Here is a 19,661-nt window from a genome sequence, read left to right on the forward strand (position 1 = left end):
AACCTGCTACGAAAAGTAAATTCCGGTCAATTCTGACAAACTGTATCCCATCTAGTCAATACCGTGGAAATACGAAGGAATGGCGGAGGAATGACAGGCTGGCCAAACGAAATGGTAATGACAAGAATGTTCGAATATGAAAAGCCGTGTTGGGCGTTTAATTAAATACACATGTGGACAATGCTAATAAATTACACTCGGGCTTCCGCAGACAAATGGTTATGTTATATCATTTGACTAAGTAAACCGAGAGGCGTGTTGAAGTTGTGATATACGTTGGTCGTCCAACCTAATTTCAGTACAGGAAGTACATGGAACGTCCTCTTTCACGTGGTAGCGTTGCAAGTTGGTCACAGACGAACTGAACAGTGGCTATTTTCATGTTACTTACGTCCAGAAGGTCGACGATGCTGTAAAAGTTTAGAAGAGGCCCTGAAATGAGTTGCAAAACCACGGGATATTTTCTGTGGGGGTCACTATGTCCTTGTAATCTTTTAGGTCCATTGCCAATGCGGCGCATATCAGCGAACGCCAGTCGTCGGTGCAGTTCAAGTCAACCAACCAAGCAAGGGAACTCAGCGAAGGTGCGTGGGCCACTAACTAGCTAGTTTGTCATCAATGACTTGATTTCATGTGCTTCTTTATTGTACGTCTCTGGTCTGAGGCTCAGAGACCTACCTCCAGAAGCATTGTTTGCTAATGTTGGTTGATGAGAAGGAGAATATTCCTACTGCTAGTAACAATTGGGCGACTTCCTGCTAACAAAAATATTTGCCAAGACTACCACTATTGCCTCCTCCTAATGTGGACATGCCTCAAGGCAGGCTGCAAATTAGTAAGGCCAATAGGGGTTGGCAGATTTGAATTCAATTGTTGATTTCTGTATGCAGGAAGAATGAAAAATGTATGCACTCACTAACTGTAAGTCGCTCTGGATAAGAGCGTCTGCTAAATGACTAAAATGTAAGTAACTGCTATATATAATGATGTCATAAAACAAAGCTCAAATTATGCAAGGCACTACCAGGCTATACTGTCACCTAATAACCAAACACCCTCAATAAGAACATTGCCTGGCTTTAAATGTTGAATTGATATGAGGGGATGGTTAAAATACATCCTATGTGTGATGTCCTTTGCTGTGTACTGTCTGTTTACATTTTACATTTACATTTTAGTCATTTAGCAGACGCTCTTATCCAGAGCGACTTACAGGAGCAATTAGGGTTAAGTGCCTTGCTCAAGGGCACATCGACAGATTTTTCACCTAGTCGGCTCTGGGATTAGAACCAGCGACCTTTCGGTTACTGGCACAACGCTCTTAACCACTAAGCTCCCTGCCGCCCCCACTGTTTATGGAAGTAACATGATTAGGATGTTTTATTTGTCTGTATTTTTTAAACAAGAGATCCCAGTTCATCCCAGCTGCTGACTCTAAGCACGACTGGATTGGTCCCCCGCACAGCCTGTCAAACCTGCGGCCAATCATATACCACATCCCTGAGAATGAGACTGAATTGGAGAAGCAGCTTAGAACCTTGAGGCAAGAGACGGAGGACTGGAACCATGCATTCTGGACCAATCAGAATATCACTTTCAACAAGGTTTGCATCCTCAATTATCCATTGACTCAACAGCATCCTTAGTTATCTATTGACTCATCTCAGAGACACCTAAAGCAATAGTGCAGTCACAAATGATTTACTACTTAGCTCAGCTGTTGTTGATAAACTTTTTCTGTGAGTTTCTTGGTTATTTTACTTAATCTCTGGTTAGCATAAACTTCCTTGGACCCTAAATAAAATGTAATCTAAGTAGTAAAAGTCAAGCTAAGCAGAAACCCATCAGTAAATGTGTATTGAGTTAGCTATAATAGATTATAAACTGGGTGGTTTGAGCCTTCAATGCTGATTGGCTGAAAGCTGTGCTATATCAGACCTTATACCATGGGTATGACAAAAAAATGACTTTGTACTGTTGTAATTACATTGGTAACCAGTTTATAATAGCAATAAGGCACCTCGGGGGTTTGTGGTATATGGCTAATATACCACGGCTAAGGGCTGTTCTTATGCACGATGCAACGTCATATACCATAACACATTTTGCCCACCAGAGGGGAGCACTGCACTGAGGTTCTCAAATATTGAGGAAAATAAAATATATATTTTTTTACAGTACTGTAGTAGTGTATTCATTTTTTAAGAACGTTGTGTGTGTTCAAAGGCTATTTCTGTTTTTTTCATTTAGGAGAAGGATGCCTTCATCCTCTCACAACTGAAGGAGAAAGGCTTGACTGAGAGAGATGAGAAAGGTGAGCTGATATTGTGCTGTGAAAATATGAAGGATATTTTTTTCATCAAACTGATGGATGACACAGGGGTGGTTGGAATGTGTCTTGATGTTTGTTGTTCCTTATATTTTCTCAGGAAGGAAAAGGGCTTTAAACAGTGAAGAAATGGCAGTCTTTTACAAACATTTCCTGGATGAAAACTGCATAAGACATGCCAATTACAATAAGTAAGTTTGGGAAGTATTGCTTACAGTTGATCAAATAGGTGCAAAAGGATGCTCTGTATCATATGTCCTACTGAGGGGTAAAATAGCAGGTCTTGAAATATCATTATTAATTAATGTGATATAACTCATGCTCAAGGTCAACTATTTGCTGTATGTGTCAAACTAGTATGCTCATAAGCAAGCCATTGTGTGAATATAATGAGTTATCTCCTATTTATTACAGTGTTGTTGTCTCTTTTCCCTCCCTTCATCTCATTGACAGGGATTGGTACAGACGTAACTTCACAATCACCTTGCTTATGGGCAGAGTGGCTTTCCACAACATCTGGAGAACGCTTGCAGAGAGAAGAGGCTGGAAGAAAGGCAGCCCTACCACATGATACTCATTAAATATGTTATCTTCTATTCCCTCACCTTAGTGTTTGTCTTTTATTTGATTTGGTGGAACAATTGAGTGAGGAACTCCCACAGCACTCCCCCCACCTGTCATGATAATACTTTTACCAACCCAGTCACTTGTTCTATGATCAGGACTTAAAAAAAGAACAGAAGAGGTTTAGACATCTAATAAATAGGGGGATGCTTATATTTGTCCTGTTTCACATATGTACAAGTGTGTAACTTGTACAAGTGTGTGTTGTGTGAAATGTAAAAGTTTATTTTATTTTTGCATATCCCTCTCCCCCAGAGACACCCTCAGAGTGGGGTCACAGTCAGGGCTCAGCCATTATTGACAGCGACAGTGGAGCAATTAGGGTTAAGTGCCTTGCTCAAGGGCAGATCCTCAGATTTATCACCTAGTCAGCTCAGGGATTCAAACTAGCAACCACTAGGCTACCTGCCAGCCAATATTATATTATGGTGTTGATTGATTGAATGATAGCGCTTTTGTGAATACAATCATTCATTCAAATTGATGACAATACTGTTTAATCTAAATATATCTAGACTAAAGTAAATGAAATCCCTCACGTGATACAATCGATGATGCTAGCCAGAGACGTTATAGAAACCCTCTAAAATCTCTGACGCTAGGTAACACAATAAATGGCAGTGTGGGACTGTTATTGTCACTTCCCCTTTAATCTGAACTGGATGACATCATGATCAAGGAACGGGAGTTGGGGTGCGAGGACTGTAACGCCAAAGACAGTAGTGTGAAGATAGGCTAAAACTGCTTCTCCAAAAGAAATCCCCGATCACGCTTGTAGGCGACGTTGGCTAGCTAAACTCATGCGTAGAAACAAGTCACCGGATTTAACTGTAGTCTAGCGCCGAACTGCGCATGTGTTGGCCGTCAAATCAAAGGCACTCCTTTAATATAAATATGTTTTTGACGAAAATGAAATCGTGTCAGTTTATCATTTTCACGATGTTGAAGTAATATTATGTTCAACTACTTAAGACATTGGCTCGAATTTAGGTTGTGCCTTTACATTTCGAGAAAATTAACAATTAAGGAAGATTTTGTCACTTCTCTTATTGACTTCTCAAACCCCAACCTGGGCTGTTTGGTCTGTTTCGCAAGCGTTCCCAGAATTCTAGCGATGTTGCACCTCTGGGTTTAGGAACTCTATGGTAACGCCATTTTCGCCCAGCAGTAGCCAACAAAGTGTCTCTAGAGATGTAAGACCTAGTTAAATGAAACGTTGTCTATTTAACATGAAAGATAATGTAATACTTTTTTGTTCAGATATCGCTTCCCGTACATGGTATGTAGATAGCTAGTCACGGATAAGAAATAAAGCCGTGACAGCTACCGCATTGGTTTAAATTACATCTGCGGTCAGTCAGGAAGAACAGCGCAAGAGATAAGAGTCGCTTGGCTATGTGAGTTTAGTTTCTGTTCTCGCAAAGTCGATCTAACAAAAAAATGTAACTTGGTCTTTCAGAAGTATACAACATTTCAGTGTTTTGAATCAGAAACTGCATTGAAGTCGGACTAACTCCTCACTACTGTGTTGGGAAACGGATGTCCAACAGAACGGTAAGATTTGACTACCTGGGAGTCTGTCACTGGCAGCTAATTAGCTAGCTACCGACTGATGATGAGATTACATGTAAAACAATCTCGTTCTGTTCAATTCACAAAAGTCAGTTTTTGTAATTCAACTGACACATGTTTTCTTGTTTACACTTGTTATTTGCTTTTCATGAGATTAGGTTGCTAGGAGGATTCAGGAAGCTTGTTATGCTAGCTAGCTAACGTTAGCTGCTATAACGTTAACCAGTAGTAACCACGCTCTAGGCTAAACTGCGGCTAGCTAAATTTGAGGACACTGAACTGGTTCTACAGGTTCATCCATTTATATAATTGTTGACTTGATAACTGAGAAGGGGACCTTACTGAAAACACCAGTTCAGTTGGCCAAGTATCCATACATGTTTGTGTTTGCCTCACCCAGAGCTACTTTTATTTCTGTGACTGCCTGCCTAGCCTAGTGTTGATGGTTTTCATTGAAATTCAGAAGGGATGTTCTGTAGCTAGGAGGACTCTTGTGCCTTCTGAAAGCGTGCCTATATTGATCAGGAGGTATCGGACTAAACTCCACTAAATGGTAAAGGAAGTTTCACACAACTAGAGGACAAGCATAGGTACAAGGTGGGCGTTTCATTACTTATATATATATTTTTTCAATTAGAATTTCTTTTTAAACTATTGACCTTAGGAGAATCGATGTAGTCGGAGCTAGAGTCCACAAAGCCTGGTCTAGGCTCCACTCCTTGGTGAAGTTAATCAGAAAGGAGGATGCAGACGCTGTGCTGGCCAGGGATACTGAGACCAGTGTATTTGGGCTGACAGCTGGAGGTTTGAAAGTCGGGCCCTGCTGAAAGGTGGCTGTGAATGCTAATTATACTAGGCTGCTCTTCAATAGGGGAGGCATGCCAACAGTCAGGTCTCTGCTCCCTTTCCTTTTGTTGGTGGTTCAGACTTCACCCTGTGGTTTGTTCTGGTTTGAGGTGAATGTTTCTGGTTGGCTGGCTGGCGGGCGTACAGACACAGACACACTGCAGACCCAGGGGAAGCTGCCATCTATAACATTAAAATGTGGATGCTGCATTGTGCGTGAGATGTGTGTGTCTCTCTCTCTCTCTGGTGGCTGGTTGGGTGGGGAAGATTCTCCCAGTAACCTCACTCCTGAGTCATAGTTGATGATTATCAGCTTGCACATCGCTGACTAACCCTCTGAGTAGTCTTACACAATCTCTACATCTTCATGCAAGAATTCCCGCCAGTACAAGCACTGGTTAGTTCCTCTTTTCCGCTGATTGTTTTTCTTTCTCTGCCTATTAGGTAATGAATAAGGGCGTGTGCATAATCTTAACTGTCACCTAACTTGCTGCAAGGAAAATGTTGACATCCTAAAGCAAAGAATGTTGTTACATCTAAAACCTTAAGACTGAGATAATGGTGGTGGTAACTGTCAGTGATTTCATGCAGACAGGTCTGGAGGTGCCTTCCGGGCAGCTCTCTCACTTTGGCTCATACAGCAGCAGCTTTGATACCCAGTTAGTATGAAGTAAATTTCTGTTGGTCACCTGTGGTCTATTTGCTTTCTAGACATAGCCTACTGTATGCATTCATTTCCTAAATCCTTTCAACAGCTTGTTCTGTAGTATTGGGCAGGGAATCGGTTGAGGATCCCACCGCCTCTCTGAATCTCCATAACAGCACAAACCTGACTCCAGTGAAGTGCTTGTATGAGTTTAACACCCCTTTGAGGGCACTGAGTCTCCCTGGGCTACGCTTCAAACCAGATATTTACATTTCAAACGATAACATCAAAATACTTCCCTCTCCTTCCCTACGGTGCTTTTTGTTCTGGGTTTCATAAGAAGAAAGTAACAAAAACTAGAGCATGGAAGCAGAGATCTGCATGGGACTGATTTCTTCATCCTGCTCCCGCCCGCACCAGCAGCATTTCATACCGCACATGCCTGCTCCCGCTGGCTTTCTGTCCAACTCCCTCCCGCTCCGGCAAGAACTGGTCCCAAACCCAACCACAGTCCCGCAATGTTATTTTTTTAGGCGTAGGCTATGTGACGTGTAACGGCTCTCATATGGCATCTCACTCATTGTCCCACTGTCAAGCATAGCGCCTAGAGTCACTTTGTAACCAACAATCACAGGTGTGTAAAACAGGCTGTCGCTGCTTCCCATCACGTGTGTTCTGGTACACAACATCTCCAGTCATGTCACTAGAGTCTTTGGCTGACATGTATAGAGCTTCAGCATTGGGTGTATCTTCAATTTGACCTGTACTGCCTCCCTCAGAATACAGGTCGGCTAGTTTCCCTCAGCCGGACTGGACTGTGACAAAAGCCTGGGGCATGCATGTCTCGTGTGACCAGGACTGAAACAGAGGAAGCACAGACACTCTCCCATGCAATGAGACTGTGTTGAGTGACTAGTATCATTACAGACCCTGCGGGCCTGTTCTCTGGTAGGATGTTGAGACATTGGGTTGTGTTCACGGGAACCACTGGTTTGTCGCTGCACTTTCTCCAGCATTAGTTCCAACATATCCATCTTCTCATCTGGCTGCTGCTGTGCGTGTTGAACCAGGGCAGGAATGGCTATACTGTTGACTGAGTTGGAACAGTGTGACACAGATGACATTGAGCCGGAACAGGAGCAAAAGAAGAGTGTGAGGCATGACATTTTTCATCGTTAGCTTGGTTGTGTGACACTGGGACCTTGTCATGCAGAGCAGTGGCATAACTCTTCAGCTGTGTAACGCAGCTTTGTTTCATTAAAGCTCTCTGCTCCCTCTGATACGCATCGATCCTCACCTGAACATCTCTGGAACTCCACTCATGGAGTGCTTTGCAGTTGAACCTGCAGGAGAGCTCAGGATCAGGGCAATGTTTCACAAACATGCAGGCTACTTGTTGACTTATTTACATTTACATCATTTAGCAGACGCTCTTATCCAGAGTGACTTCTGTTTTCCATCCTCCCACCCTGTCTGCGTAAACCCTCATCAGCTAAATCCGCTGCTTTGTTGAGCCTGATCCGGTAGTCTACCAGGTCCTCCCTCAGTTTGGGCTTGGTAGAGTATACATTTTCAAGCGGGAGACATGATGATGTGTCACTAAATTACTGCAGGAGGATATGATGGATTTGATCTGGTTTCTGTTTCACATCCAACGACTCGTCACTCCGCAAACCTATCTTCACTACATCCCTAGCTTTTCCCATCAACCTGCCCATGATCTCTTCCGCATGATCAGGCACCTCACATCTTTGCTTTTTCAAATAGTCTGTTGTCATATCAACCCATTCTTGAACCATGTGCATGTCAGAGCTGTCACCTCTGAACACACTGGGTTCTCTCTCAGACTTGACGTGGACCGTCACATGTGGAACTGGTGGAACTTCATGTCTTACTGAATCAGTAGCTGACGTTTCTCTTCGTGGTATACTGTGGAGCTCACCACTCGCATCTATGGCTCCTGCTGACATCAATCTGGCTACTATGGAGTCACCTATCTGCACTCCTAACTGGCTTATCATGTCAGTAAGGTGTAGTATGGCATCTGTATCGCTACTGGGTGTTGACGTGTGTGAACCTCCCCTCAAAAACGGACCCATAGAACAACCTTGGCTCTGACCTTGCCCCGCTCTCCTAACACTATCAGCTAATGACTGATATTTCCCCACTCCCCGACCATGAAACCCACTGGACATCGCATTGCTACCTGTATGCTCTCCAAACCAAACACCCCTCCCCTTGGCAATAGTAGGCGTAGTAAAATCGTAAACTATTTCACTATCAGTTGAAGATTTGTGAGCCATGACACCACCTTTTAGATGAAACAAATTAAATGTAAAAGAAAAAGTTAAAGAAATATTGACAGAGAATTAAAACTGGAAAAACCCTCAACACTGAAATTACAAAACAACAGTCCTATGGCCATGAAACCAAAAAAAGAGCACACTTGATCTTCACTTCCCCTGGTGATCTGTGTCAGGCTGATCTTGAGGATCGGACGGGCCAGTGTAATGGCTCTCATATGGCTCATAGACAAAGGACACAGTGCTGTTCTCTTTCACAGTTTATTCTGCAAATACATACAACACTATGTAAACTACAGAACAACTGCAAACCCACCAAGCAATCTCCATCAAAGTTTAACAACTCTTTTTGCTGGAACTGTAATAATTTTAGAAAAGTTAAATGTATCTTTATAATATACATTTCATACATTTACATTTTAGTCATTTAGCAGACGCTCTTATCCAGAGCGACTTACAGTTAGTGAATACATATTTTTTTATACTGGCCCCCCGTGGGAATCGAACCCACAACCCTGGCGTTGCAAACACCATGCTCTATACATTACATTTATAACAACATGGCTACAGAGCGCTCAACTTATAATGACTCCTTCTGACAGCCATAACACATCAATCACCACAGCACATGGGCTACACGTGTACAGTAACGTAACATTATTCCATATAATTTGGGAGCACTTACCTGCAAATACATACACAACACTGTGTAAACTTCAGAACAACTGCAAACCGACAAAGCAATCTGAGTGACATGAAATGAAATAAAAATAAATTTACACTTCACGAGGGGACTAGCCTCATTAGCAAAGAAAGTACAAGTACAAATTTTGTAAATGTCGATAAAATTGTAAATACATGACACAACTCTAACACTATCACATAACATGTCAACATCGATAGTGATTATAAAACAATGTGGTTTTCAGCCTAACATACATTAGATATAATTTTAAAAGTGAAAACACTGGGTGCAGCATGGATCACGATACATACCTCCATAAAAGTTTAACAACTCTTTGGCTGGATGCTGAGTGATCATGCGCACATATATTATATACACGGGGATGCAGTTACTCAAATAATACAGCAGGTATCTCCACAGCTATACATACATAACCTGACTGCTTAATTATAACAAAACTCATACAACTAAGGGTGTCTATTTCAACCCTGTTACAGACGCAGCTCACCTGCCAGCCATGGTCCCAGCAATTTTGCGCCCTATAGGCAATGTCAAAATGCGCAAAAATAACCGGCTTAAATTACCAGAGATTCTCACATGGCCCATTTATATTAGGCTATTGGTATTACTGAGCTTATATCAGCCAATAGGCTAGACGTAGTTTGAAGAGAGAGAGTGGACACTTACACTTCCTCTTGAGCTACAGTTTGCATATAGCCTACCTCTTAGGAGCGGGCCGATTTTCAGACGGAGACAAATATCGGTGATCAATATTTATTTATAGGCAATGTAGTAAACTATAGCCTAATCATATTTAGGATAGAGCCTGACCGATAAATCGGTTGAGCGATATTAGCCTTTCACATAAATATATGTGTCGGTAGTATTATATACATAAACTAATATAAACTAATTTGCGGTCATTTTTTTAAATGTTCAATATTTGCCTGAAGAGGGCGCTCTACGAGCTGTTCATTGAACATCATTAAGCCCTATGTCACAATATGAGAGAGTAGGCATGGTTTGACTGTGAGTAGCTTGCCACAGCCAGCGTATTCGAATAAGTAAATAATCAAAAGTACACTTCACCAAGCAAGTAACCCTGTCCTCATCACATTCCCACATAGTTAACGTTAGAGCAAGGTAGTTAGCTTAGATAGCTAGCTAGCAAGCAGTCTGTGCTACTTATGTGCATATTGTGCTGACACTGGACTGGCGCCAAAGTGATACAAAGAGAACACTGTTACTGTCTGAGCCTATTATGTTAACTAGTTGGCTTATTTAGTTAGTTTTCCGAAATATATGCAATCTGCAAAAAGCAAGAAAGTTGGCACAGATCGATCATTCAGGCCATGTGCTTGCATTCATGATAACATAAGTAGTTAACGTTACCTAGCTAGCTAAATTAAAACGTGTGACTACAACCAGTGCTGCAAGGATTTGCCTGCATAAACGTTTTTCAGTCATCAGCGCCTGCCATTTGAAGTTTAAATGTATAACCTTCTATAAGAAAACATTGTCGTAATGAACAGCTAGCTTGTGCTTGTCATAACGTACTCTCATTGCGGGATTGCCATAAAGTGTTTGTTTACATGACATTTGACTGTAGTAAACACTGTAGTAAATCTACTCAAGACAAATGCTGACACTATGAACGGCATGTTACTGCATTTCAATGCTTATTTGTGAACTTGTAAACAGTGCAGTTTCAGATATACTTTGAGACACAGTTTAATTCATTCAGCCAGCAACCCCTTGTAGTGGTTTAGCACAAACACTTTTGCATACTTCATATCCACTGCAAGGTTTCCGTTATGAAAATGTGGTGCCGGACATTTGACCGGCAGCATTTTAATTTACTGGACATTTGAGAAATTTACTGGACCCAAATTCATTGGGTGCGTAACCTGATTAGGGCGTCCACCCACGGTGCTCAGAATGACAGAAATCACATTTAGATTATGGTCATCTTAACAGAACGTGCAAATCGAGGATGCAATGACGTGTGTCCTTACCGCACACGTTGAAGATGTTAGTATAACTGTCGATATTTACTTTTTCCTCAGCCAACAAGATGAGTAACGAACAGAAAAATCACCAGCCTATGCATAGGCGGCGCGTCAGTTTCAAGTTTGGGGAAGCACATTTTCACCATAAGTTCACCTTTATAATAAAACATTCCATGCATCATTGCATTTGCAGACTAATGTAAGAGAGCCTACTATTCGTAATGTGATGAGTAGATTGGATAGTCATATAATTTAGGCTAATAATATCTCAATCACTGTTCCGCAAAAAAGACTGTTCAATGCATGGCTGAGCGCGTATTGCGAAGAGGTCTGAGCTATAGGCTATATCAGATGTGTTTTTCCCATGCAAAGAAAACAACTTATTTCATGCAATTCTACTACACTTTCTGCTAATATCTCCAGTCACATAATATTTTTTAATACGACATATTACAGAGTAGCCTACTCTGCTGACACTGACAAACATATCAATAAAAACGACGTTATCCATAATAGGCCTACGAGAAGGGGAGACGCAAATAGAATATGACGTCCATCTAAACTGAAGGAGGAAATTATTGTCCAAAAACAAACTTAAGTGGCACTGACCCAACAATGATAGCCTAAAGAGTGAATATGCGTAGTGCACACTCACCGGGGATATGGCGGATGCTCTCTGCTGGTGCCAATAAGATAGGCTATCGGCTACTGTTGTTCGCTAAATTAAGTTCCGAATTTTGATAACTAAAAGACAGATTCGTCTTTTCATTGTCTTCTCTTTACAGCAATAGCCATTTGCTTTCCAAACTATATTTTCCCGTGATTGACTTTTTTAATAATGCGATATGCCTAGCTGGGCGCCTCTACTTTTCACTGAAAGTTGCAACTCAACAATAATCTATTTGTATTTGCCACGCACGCTTCCCAAATTGTGCGTGCTGCCTTTCCTTCCGACTGTCGGCGATGCGATTTAAAACAACGATCCTCTGTGTCCAAATCATGCTTTTGAATGTTTCATTGATTTCTGTATAGACAGGAGTATGCTAATTAGGCTATAATAATTTCGGCAGTTAAATTAGGGAAAGCTTAGCTTTACCTAGCCTTATGGACGCGTCACCTATGTGAATCTACTATCCCCATAGTAGAAAAGTTTACCTATTCTATTGGTCAACTTGTCGAGAAAGAAATAGCCCAAACATACTCTGGGACAGTTGTGGGACGATAGATCCCACATTCCTACAACCAATAGGCCTATGCTACATACATTTATTTACAAGCAATGAATCTGATGCAATAGTTAAGAACGTTTAGCTTAAAATTTTGATAAACAATTATTTCTTAACATTACAGTGGGGGAAAAAAGTATTTAGTCAGCCACCAATTGTGCAAGTTCTCCCACTTAAAAAGATGAGAGGCCTGTAATTTTCATCATAGGTACACGTCAACTCTGACAGACAAAATGAGATTTTTTTTCTCCAGAAAATCACATTGTAGGATTTTTAATGAATTTATTTGCAAATTATGGTGGAAAATAAGTATTTGGTCAATAACAAAAGTTTCTCAATACTTTGTTATATACCCTTTGTTGGCAATGACACAGGTCAAACGTTTTCTGTAAGTCTTCACAAGGTTTTCACACACTGTTGCTGGTATTTTGGCCCATTCCTCCATGCAGATCTCCTCTAGAGCAGTGATGTTTTGGGGCTGTCGCTGAGCAACACAGACTTTCAACTCCCTCCAAAGATTTTCTATGGGGTTTGAGATCTGGAGACTAGCTAAGCCACTCCAGGACCTTGAAATGCTTCTTCCGAAGCCACTCCTTCGTTGCCCGGGCGGTGTGTTTGGGATCATTTTCATGCTGAAAGACCCAGCCACGTTTCATCTTCAATGCCCTTGCTGATGGAAGGAGGTTTTCACTCAAAATCTCACGATACATGGCCCCATTCATTCTTTCCTTTACACGGATCAGTCGTCCTGGTCCCTTTGCAGAAAAACAGCCCCCAAAGCATGATGTTTCCACCCCCATGCTTCACAGTAGGTATGGTGTTCTTTGGATGCAACTCAGCATTCTTTGTCCTCCAAACACGACGAGTTGAGTTTTTACCAAAAAGTTCTATTTTGGTTTCATCTGACCATATGACATTCTCCCAATCCTCTTCTGGATCATCCAAATGCACTCTAGCAAACTTCAGACGGGCCTGGACATGTACTGGCATAAGCAGGGGGACACATCTGGCACTGCAGGATTTCAGTCCCTGGCGGTGTAGTGTGTTACTGATGGTAGGCTTTGTTACTTTGGTCCCAGCTCTCTGCAGGTCATTCACTAGGTCCCCCCGTGTGGTTCTGGGATTTTTGCTCACCGTTCTTGTGATCATTTTGAGCCCACGGGGTGAGATCTTGCGTGGAGCCCCAGATCGAGGGAGATTATCAGTGGTCTTGTATGTCTTCCATTTCTAATAATTGCTCCCACAGTTGATTTCTTCAAACCAAGCTGCTTACCTATTGCAGATTCAGTCTTCCCAGCCTGGTGCAGGTCTACAATTTTGTTTCTGGTGTCCTTTGACAGCTCTTTGGTCTTGGCCATAGTGGAGTTTGGAGTGTGACTGTTTGAGGTTGTGGACAGGTGTCTTTTATACTGATAACAAGTTCAAATAGGTGCCATTAATACAGGTAACGAGTGGAGGACAGAGGAGCCTCTTAAAGAAGAAGTTACAGGTCTGTGTGAGCCAGAAATCTTGCTTGTTTGTAGGTGACCAAATACTTATTTTCCACCATAATTTGCAAATAAATTCATAAAAAATCCTACAATGTGATTTTCTGGAAAAAAAATCTCAATTTGTCTGTCATAGTAGACGTGTACCTATGATGAAAATTACAGGCCTCTCTCATCTTTTTAAGTGGGAGAACTTGCACAATTGGTGGCTGACTAAATACTTTTTTCCCCCACTGTATATGCGCACAAGGCTGTAGGCTACCGGACAATGAAAGAAAGTTGAAAACCAATATCACATGAGAGAAATAGGCTACTGGTTTCGATAGCATATGCAAGTCTTTATAAAATAATTGCCTCCACGGATATGGTCAGATTTTGCCTAGGCTACTTTGAAGTAAGGTAAAACATGCCTCATAATTGTAGTAAAACTTTCAGGTTTCAAACAATTTAAGTAGCTACAGTATATGTTTTCAAAATGGATACTGCCTCCAGCTCCTTGCAATGTGGTGTGTGACGCGCTGATGAAGCCTGCCTTCCGTTACCTACGCATTTTAATGGAAAATGGGAAGCACGCTTCAATTACCAGTTGAGAAATAAAAATAGTAGCTCTCATGGCCCAAAAACTATTTTTAACACAATACAGCATTTACAGTATAATTATTGTGCAATGATTGGGCTTATAAAAGTGCTGCCTGACAGATTTTCCACCCAAAGGCTCTGTATCTGTATGCTGTGTGCGTTTGATAAATAAGATGCCTAAAGAATATACAAGTGCCAATTTAATTCCACTAAATTATGCAAATTAACCCATAGACCGATAAGCATGACCGGTCAAATGTATTTCCATCAACTGGTATTTCCATCAATAGGCCCTTTTCACGTGACGTCAGACAACTTCCGTTCTGCCGCGATGCAGGTTATGTTTACATCCGGTGTCGCTTAGGAACGCTTAGCTAGTAGCACATCATTATGGAGTTCACCCAGTCCCTTTCACATCTGCCACCAATACGACTTAACGACGTAGAACGACTTGCTGACAAGTGGTCCCTTACTTCAAGATCGAAGCTTGATAAAGGCTACAAGTTCTTCGTTGAAGGTTACCTGTTTGATTATGAAGGTACGTGTTTATCTTTATTTAGCTTAAATTAGCCCTATGCTAGCTAAGGTTATGAGCTGACGAGTTTCTGTTTTGCAGCCTCTTTTTAATATTACTGCTGTTTGTATCGACCGTAAGATAAGAGTCAGTAATGTATTAATGGCTAATGCCGCGCCCTTTCTTAATTGTGTTATATACTGTATATCTATGTATTGAAATACAAATTTTGAAAAGGATTGCGATGTTGTAAATGCTCTTACCAAAATCAAAAAGGATTGGAAGCAGTTGCTTGCAAACATATATTTAATAGTTCCATCAGTGCCATGACACATAAGCACATAACATGGTTAATAGTTGGATATTTTTACAATATATCACATTAGGTTCATTAATAGCTATGAAAAAAGTTATTACCCTTAACAAAAACATACAGTATAACATTAGATCAATTAAATTACCAACAAAGTTAATTCATATTTCCATTTTTTTGTACATACAATACAGTAATATAAAAGTACTTCTATTTACAGCCCATCTAGCTTACTCAGGAAATATACAACTTCCAGTTGACAAAAACATCAGACTGGTTTGTCTCCTTTAATGTCAAGAGGTCCCTGATAGTTCGACATGAGGCAGCAGATGGCCCACAGCTGATTCACTGAACCCACTGTGGAAAGAGGAACAAGCCCATCCCAGATATGGTACTCCTTCACCCTCCGTATGGCCCTCTCGACTAAAATCCTCAGCCGAGGGCGATGGCCTGGGTCTCAAGAGTGTCCTCCCTGCTGAGCTGAGGAGATTTTTTTCAGTGGAGGGATGACGAGTGTTGCCCCCACTTCTGACAACACTCCTCTCGATCAGGAAACCCTTGTCCGCCATTAATTCATCTCCGGGCTGAAGTAAATGCAAGATCTGACATTTCCGTGTTATTTCCATGTCGGAGATGGAGCCTGTGTAGAGCTTTGATACAAATGTGATAACACCACATGGAGCTACACCAATCAGCCCTTTAAAGGTGGTGTGATTTTGTAGCTCGAAAAGGTTTCTGACTGTAGTGAGAGGGAGGATGGTGTTTCACAGCGGATCTCGGTGCAGTCTACTATAACTCTCACCTGAGGGCAGTAGAGCTTGAACTTATCAGGCATTGTGGCCTGCATCTGCTCTCTTGTCATCCACACCGGCAGTGAGCCAAGAACCTGGTAAAGGTAGCTAGTCCATGTTAAAATGATGCGGCTAACTGTGGACAGGCTGACCTCAAAGATGGTAGACAAGGTTTTCTCCTGAAGCCCAGCTGCAACACGACACAGAAACATAAATAGTTCATCAATAAGTGGAAGTTTTCGGTGAGGGCTAGGTGTCACATGTGCCGTTTGCTGTGCCTTAGACCAGTATACAAGCCGTGAAGCAGAGGGATAAACAGAATCCCAAAACACAGTGAAGACCTCCTTTGAGCTGAATCGTGTGTAGTAGCGATAAGTCCTCATCTGTGACACAAAAATTAAAAAGGAGTGGATGCTGCTTCTTAACTGTCAGGTGCTGGATCTCAATTTCTAGGGACAACACTTGCAGCTCCAACTCTCGAATTCTTTGAGTAGCACTGTCCAGTTTACCTTAAGGGGAAGAAAAAGCATACATGTTGGTAGGTTAGTTATTACTCATCTATCCCATCCCATTTTCAATAAATAAAACTGAAGAAGCTTCTAAGATGGATGAGGTTTAAAACGCCAAGTCTTTTCACAGAGAGACCAGTTACTCCAAATCGTAGTATAAAATAGTATTTTTACTTAACTGCCATATACTTTTACTTTTTTTGCCAAACAGATACATGGTTACTCTTATTTGTAATACTAACCAGGAGAAGGACGGCAGGCATAGTCGTGATCGTTTGTCACTGCAGGCAAAGCACCCTCTGTGCTGTCAGGCATCTCATGATCAGAATCACCCAACGGGCACGTATTTCTCCATCAACAGGGAAATCGTGAAAACTCAGATACGGGAATTTCTGTTTGTTGTTTGAACAAAATGGTACACTGCAATAGCATCTTCTCGAAGATTGTGCCATGCTTCGGTGTTGGATGGGATACTGTTGCGATACAGACACCGAGAGAAAAGAAACAGCTAAATTAACATTCAGCTTTGACCAGGAATCAATATTTATCTAGCTATCATGCACAACAGTATTTGAATAGGTGAGTTACTATACATTCATGAATAAACTAACTGCCTAACAAAGGGTTAGATAGCTAGCTAAGTAAACTTGTTACATTACAGCCAGGCAGCAATGTAACGCTACCTTTAACGTTATCGGTATCTGGTACTAAGTTGTTGTTAGCTAACGTTAGCCCACTTTTAAGTAACTAAGGCAGTGAACAATTATGAATTAACAATAACGTTAGCAAGTTACAAACCATTGCATATACGTAAACATTATTACTCTTAACTTTACTAATTTAACTTAAACGTACCTTTTGGAATTTCTTCAAGTAGCTAGCTTGCTAGTTAGTGGTCAACAGTTGTATTTTCGTTGAGAAGTCTCAGGTTACGGGCGAACGGAAGTGAAGTTAACCTGCTACGCGGAAAGGCGGAAGTTAGATGACGTCATCGTGAAAAGGGCCTATTTAATAAGCTAAAAAGCATTATTTCGCAGTGGGATTTTTTAAATTCTCCTGGACAATTGGCCGGTGCAATTTTCTTTTAGCGGCTTTTCCCAAAAATAATTGCGTCCAAAAGTCGGCTATTACTGGCTAACGGAAACCCTGATCCACTGCCATAGACGCATCTTTAAGTTATACACTATATATACAAAAGTATGTGGACACCCCTTCAAATTAGTGGATTCGGCTATTTCAGCCACACCCGTTGCTGACAGGTGTATAAAATCGAGCGCACAGCCATGCGATCTCCATAGACAAACATTGGCAGTAGAATGGCCTTACTGAAGAGCTCAGTGACTTTCAACATAGCACCGTCATAGGATGCCACCTTTCCCGTCAAGTCAGTTTGTCAAATTTCTGCCCTGCTAGAGCTGCCCCAGTCAACTGTAAGTGCTGTTATTGTGAAGTGGAAACAACTAGGAGCAACAAAGGCTCAGCCACGAAGTGGTAGGCCACACAAGCTCACAGAACGGGACCACCGAGTGCTGAAGCATGTAGCGCGTAAAAATCATCTGTCTTCAGTTGCAACACTCACTACCGAGTTCCAAACTGCCTTTGGAAGCAACGTCAGCACAAGAATTGACTGTCGGGAGCTTCATGAAAAGGGTTTCCATGGCCAAGCAGCCGCACACAAGCTGGAGTGGTGTAAAGCTCGCCGCCATAGAACTCTGGAGCAGTGGAAACGCGTTCTCAGGAGTGCTTCACGATCTGGACGAATCTGGGTTTGGCGGATGCCAGGAGAACGCTACCTGCCCAAATGCATAGTGCCAACTGTAAAGTTTGGTGGAGGAGGAATAATGGTCTGGGGCTGTTTTTAATGGTTCGGGCTAGACCCCTTAATTCCAGTGAAGGGACATTTTAACGCTACAGCATACAATGACATTCTAGACGATTCTGTGCTTCTAACTTTGTGGCAACAGTTTGGGGAAGGCCCTTTCCTGTTTCAGCATGACAATTCTCCAGTGCACAAAGCGAGGTCCATACAGAAATGGTTTGTCGAGATCGGTGTAGAAGACCTTGACTGGCCTGCACAGAGCCCTGACCTCAACCCCATCGAACACCTTTTGGATTAATTGGAATGCCAACTGCGAGCCAGGACTAATCGCCCAACATCAGTGCCCGAACTCATTAATGCTCTTGTGGCTGAATGGAAGCAAGTCCCTGCAGCAATGTTCCAACATCTAGTGGAAAGCCTTCCCAGAAGAGTGGAGGCTGTTATAGCAGCAACCGGATCAACTGATTTTGGAATTAGATGTTCGACGAGCAGGTGTCCAAATACTTTTGGTCATGTAGTGTAGTTGCTTTTTGGTGGATATCCTGTAAACCACAAAATGTTCTTAATGTACATTTTTATATTTTAAGAAATCATGATTTAGAGTATCTGTTAATCATTTGGAGCACAATTTGTGTAAAAAAAAAAATGTTTTTTTCATTCCACCTTTAAAAAACAATATATCAGCAGATATAAATCAAATTGTATTGGTCACATACACATATTTAGCAGATGTTACTGCGCGTGTAGCGAAATGCTATATCGGTAATCATGACTTTTGCCTGATCCCTAAAACCAGTCTGACCCAAAAATCCCATATCGGTCGGGCTCTAATTTAGGAAGTTAATTTCCTTGGAAAGATAACTGCCCCGTGCCTCTTCGCCCATGCATAGGCCTACTCTATTTAATTGAGAACACATGCGCACCTGATCTCGCATGCCCAACTAGGAGAGGAGAGCTATAGGATATAGCCTACCTTTTTAGGAGCGTGATGATTTGCAGGCAGAGACAAATGGGTAATCAACATTTATTGAAAAGGGAAACGCTCGCTCACCATGGCATGCATGCGTTACGTCTTTTCCTTTTCAATTATAATATATTTTTGATTGCTCCTCGACTCATGTTGGTTGAGCGCCATCTACTTCTTTCCATTATCAATATTTATTTACAGACACTGTAGTAAACTATAGCATAATATTTAATGCTGCAATATGTCACTTTTTGAGCGAACCGACCTAATACCCATAGAAATGTTAGTTATAGATCTGTCATTCTCATTCTCAAGTCTAAGAAGCGGTAGATATGTTCTATGTGCGCTATTTCTATGCTTCCGGTTTCATTGAGACTACATATACTGTAGGTGAGGGAGGCTACTGAACTTGAAGTGGCGAATGCTATGTGTGTGTGAATAA

At 41.6% G+C, this 19,661-nt stretch overlaps 2 protein-coding genes across 6 annotated transcripts in view; both read left to right on the plus strand.

The window, feature by feature from the left end:
- Positions 1–40: 40 nt before the first annotated feature.
- LOC121539372 (cytochrome c oxidase assembly factor 8) lies at positions 41–2,933 on the plus strand. Its single transcript, XM_041847821.1, has 6 exons — positions 41–114; positions 499–584; positions 1,407–1,604; positions 2,251–2,314; positions 2,430–2,520; positions 2,783–2,933. Exons 2-6 carry the CDS (start codon positions 510–512, stop codon positions 2,898–2,900), a joined length of 546 nt encoding a protein of 181 aa, XP_041703755.1. The 5' UTR covers positions 41–114; positions 499–509; the 3' UTR covers positions 2,901–2,933.
- Positions 2,934–4,010: 1,077 nt separating this feature from the next.
- LOC121539370 (kinesin light chain 1) overlaps positions 4,011–19,661 on the plus strand; it is a 48,230-nt gene continuing 32,579 nt past the window's right edge. The window contains exons 1-2 of one of the 5 annotated variants that reach the window (XM_041847812.2): positions 4,011–4,146; positions 4,413–4,507. The gene's annotated coding sequence lies outside the window, so the exon portion shown is untranslated. Of the gene's footprint in view, positions 4,508–19,661 lie in introns of all 5 variants that reach the window. The other 4 variants (XM_045207472.1, XM_041847813.2, XM_041847814.2 and 1 more) reach the window with 4 other exon arrangements.

This window comes from Coregonus clupeaformis, chromosome 25 (genome assembly GCF_020615455.1).
Source record: "Coregonus clupeaformis isolate EN_2021a chromosome 25, ASM2061545v1, whole genome shotgun sequence".
NCBI lineage: Eukaryota > Metazoa > Chordata > Actinopteri > Salmoniformes > Salmonidae > Coregonus > Coregonus clupeaformis.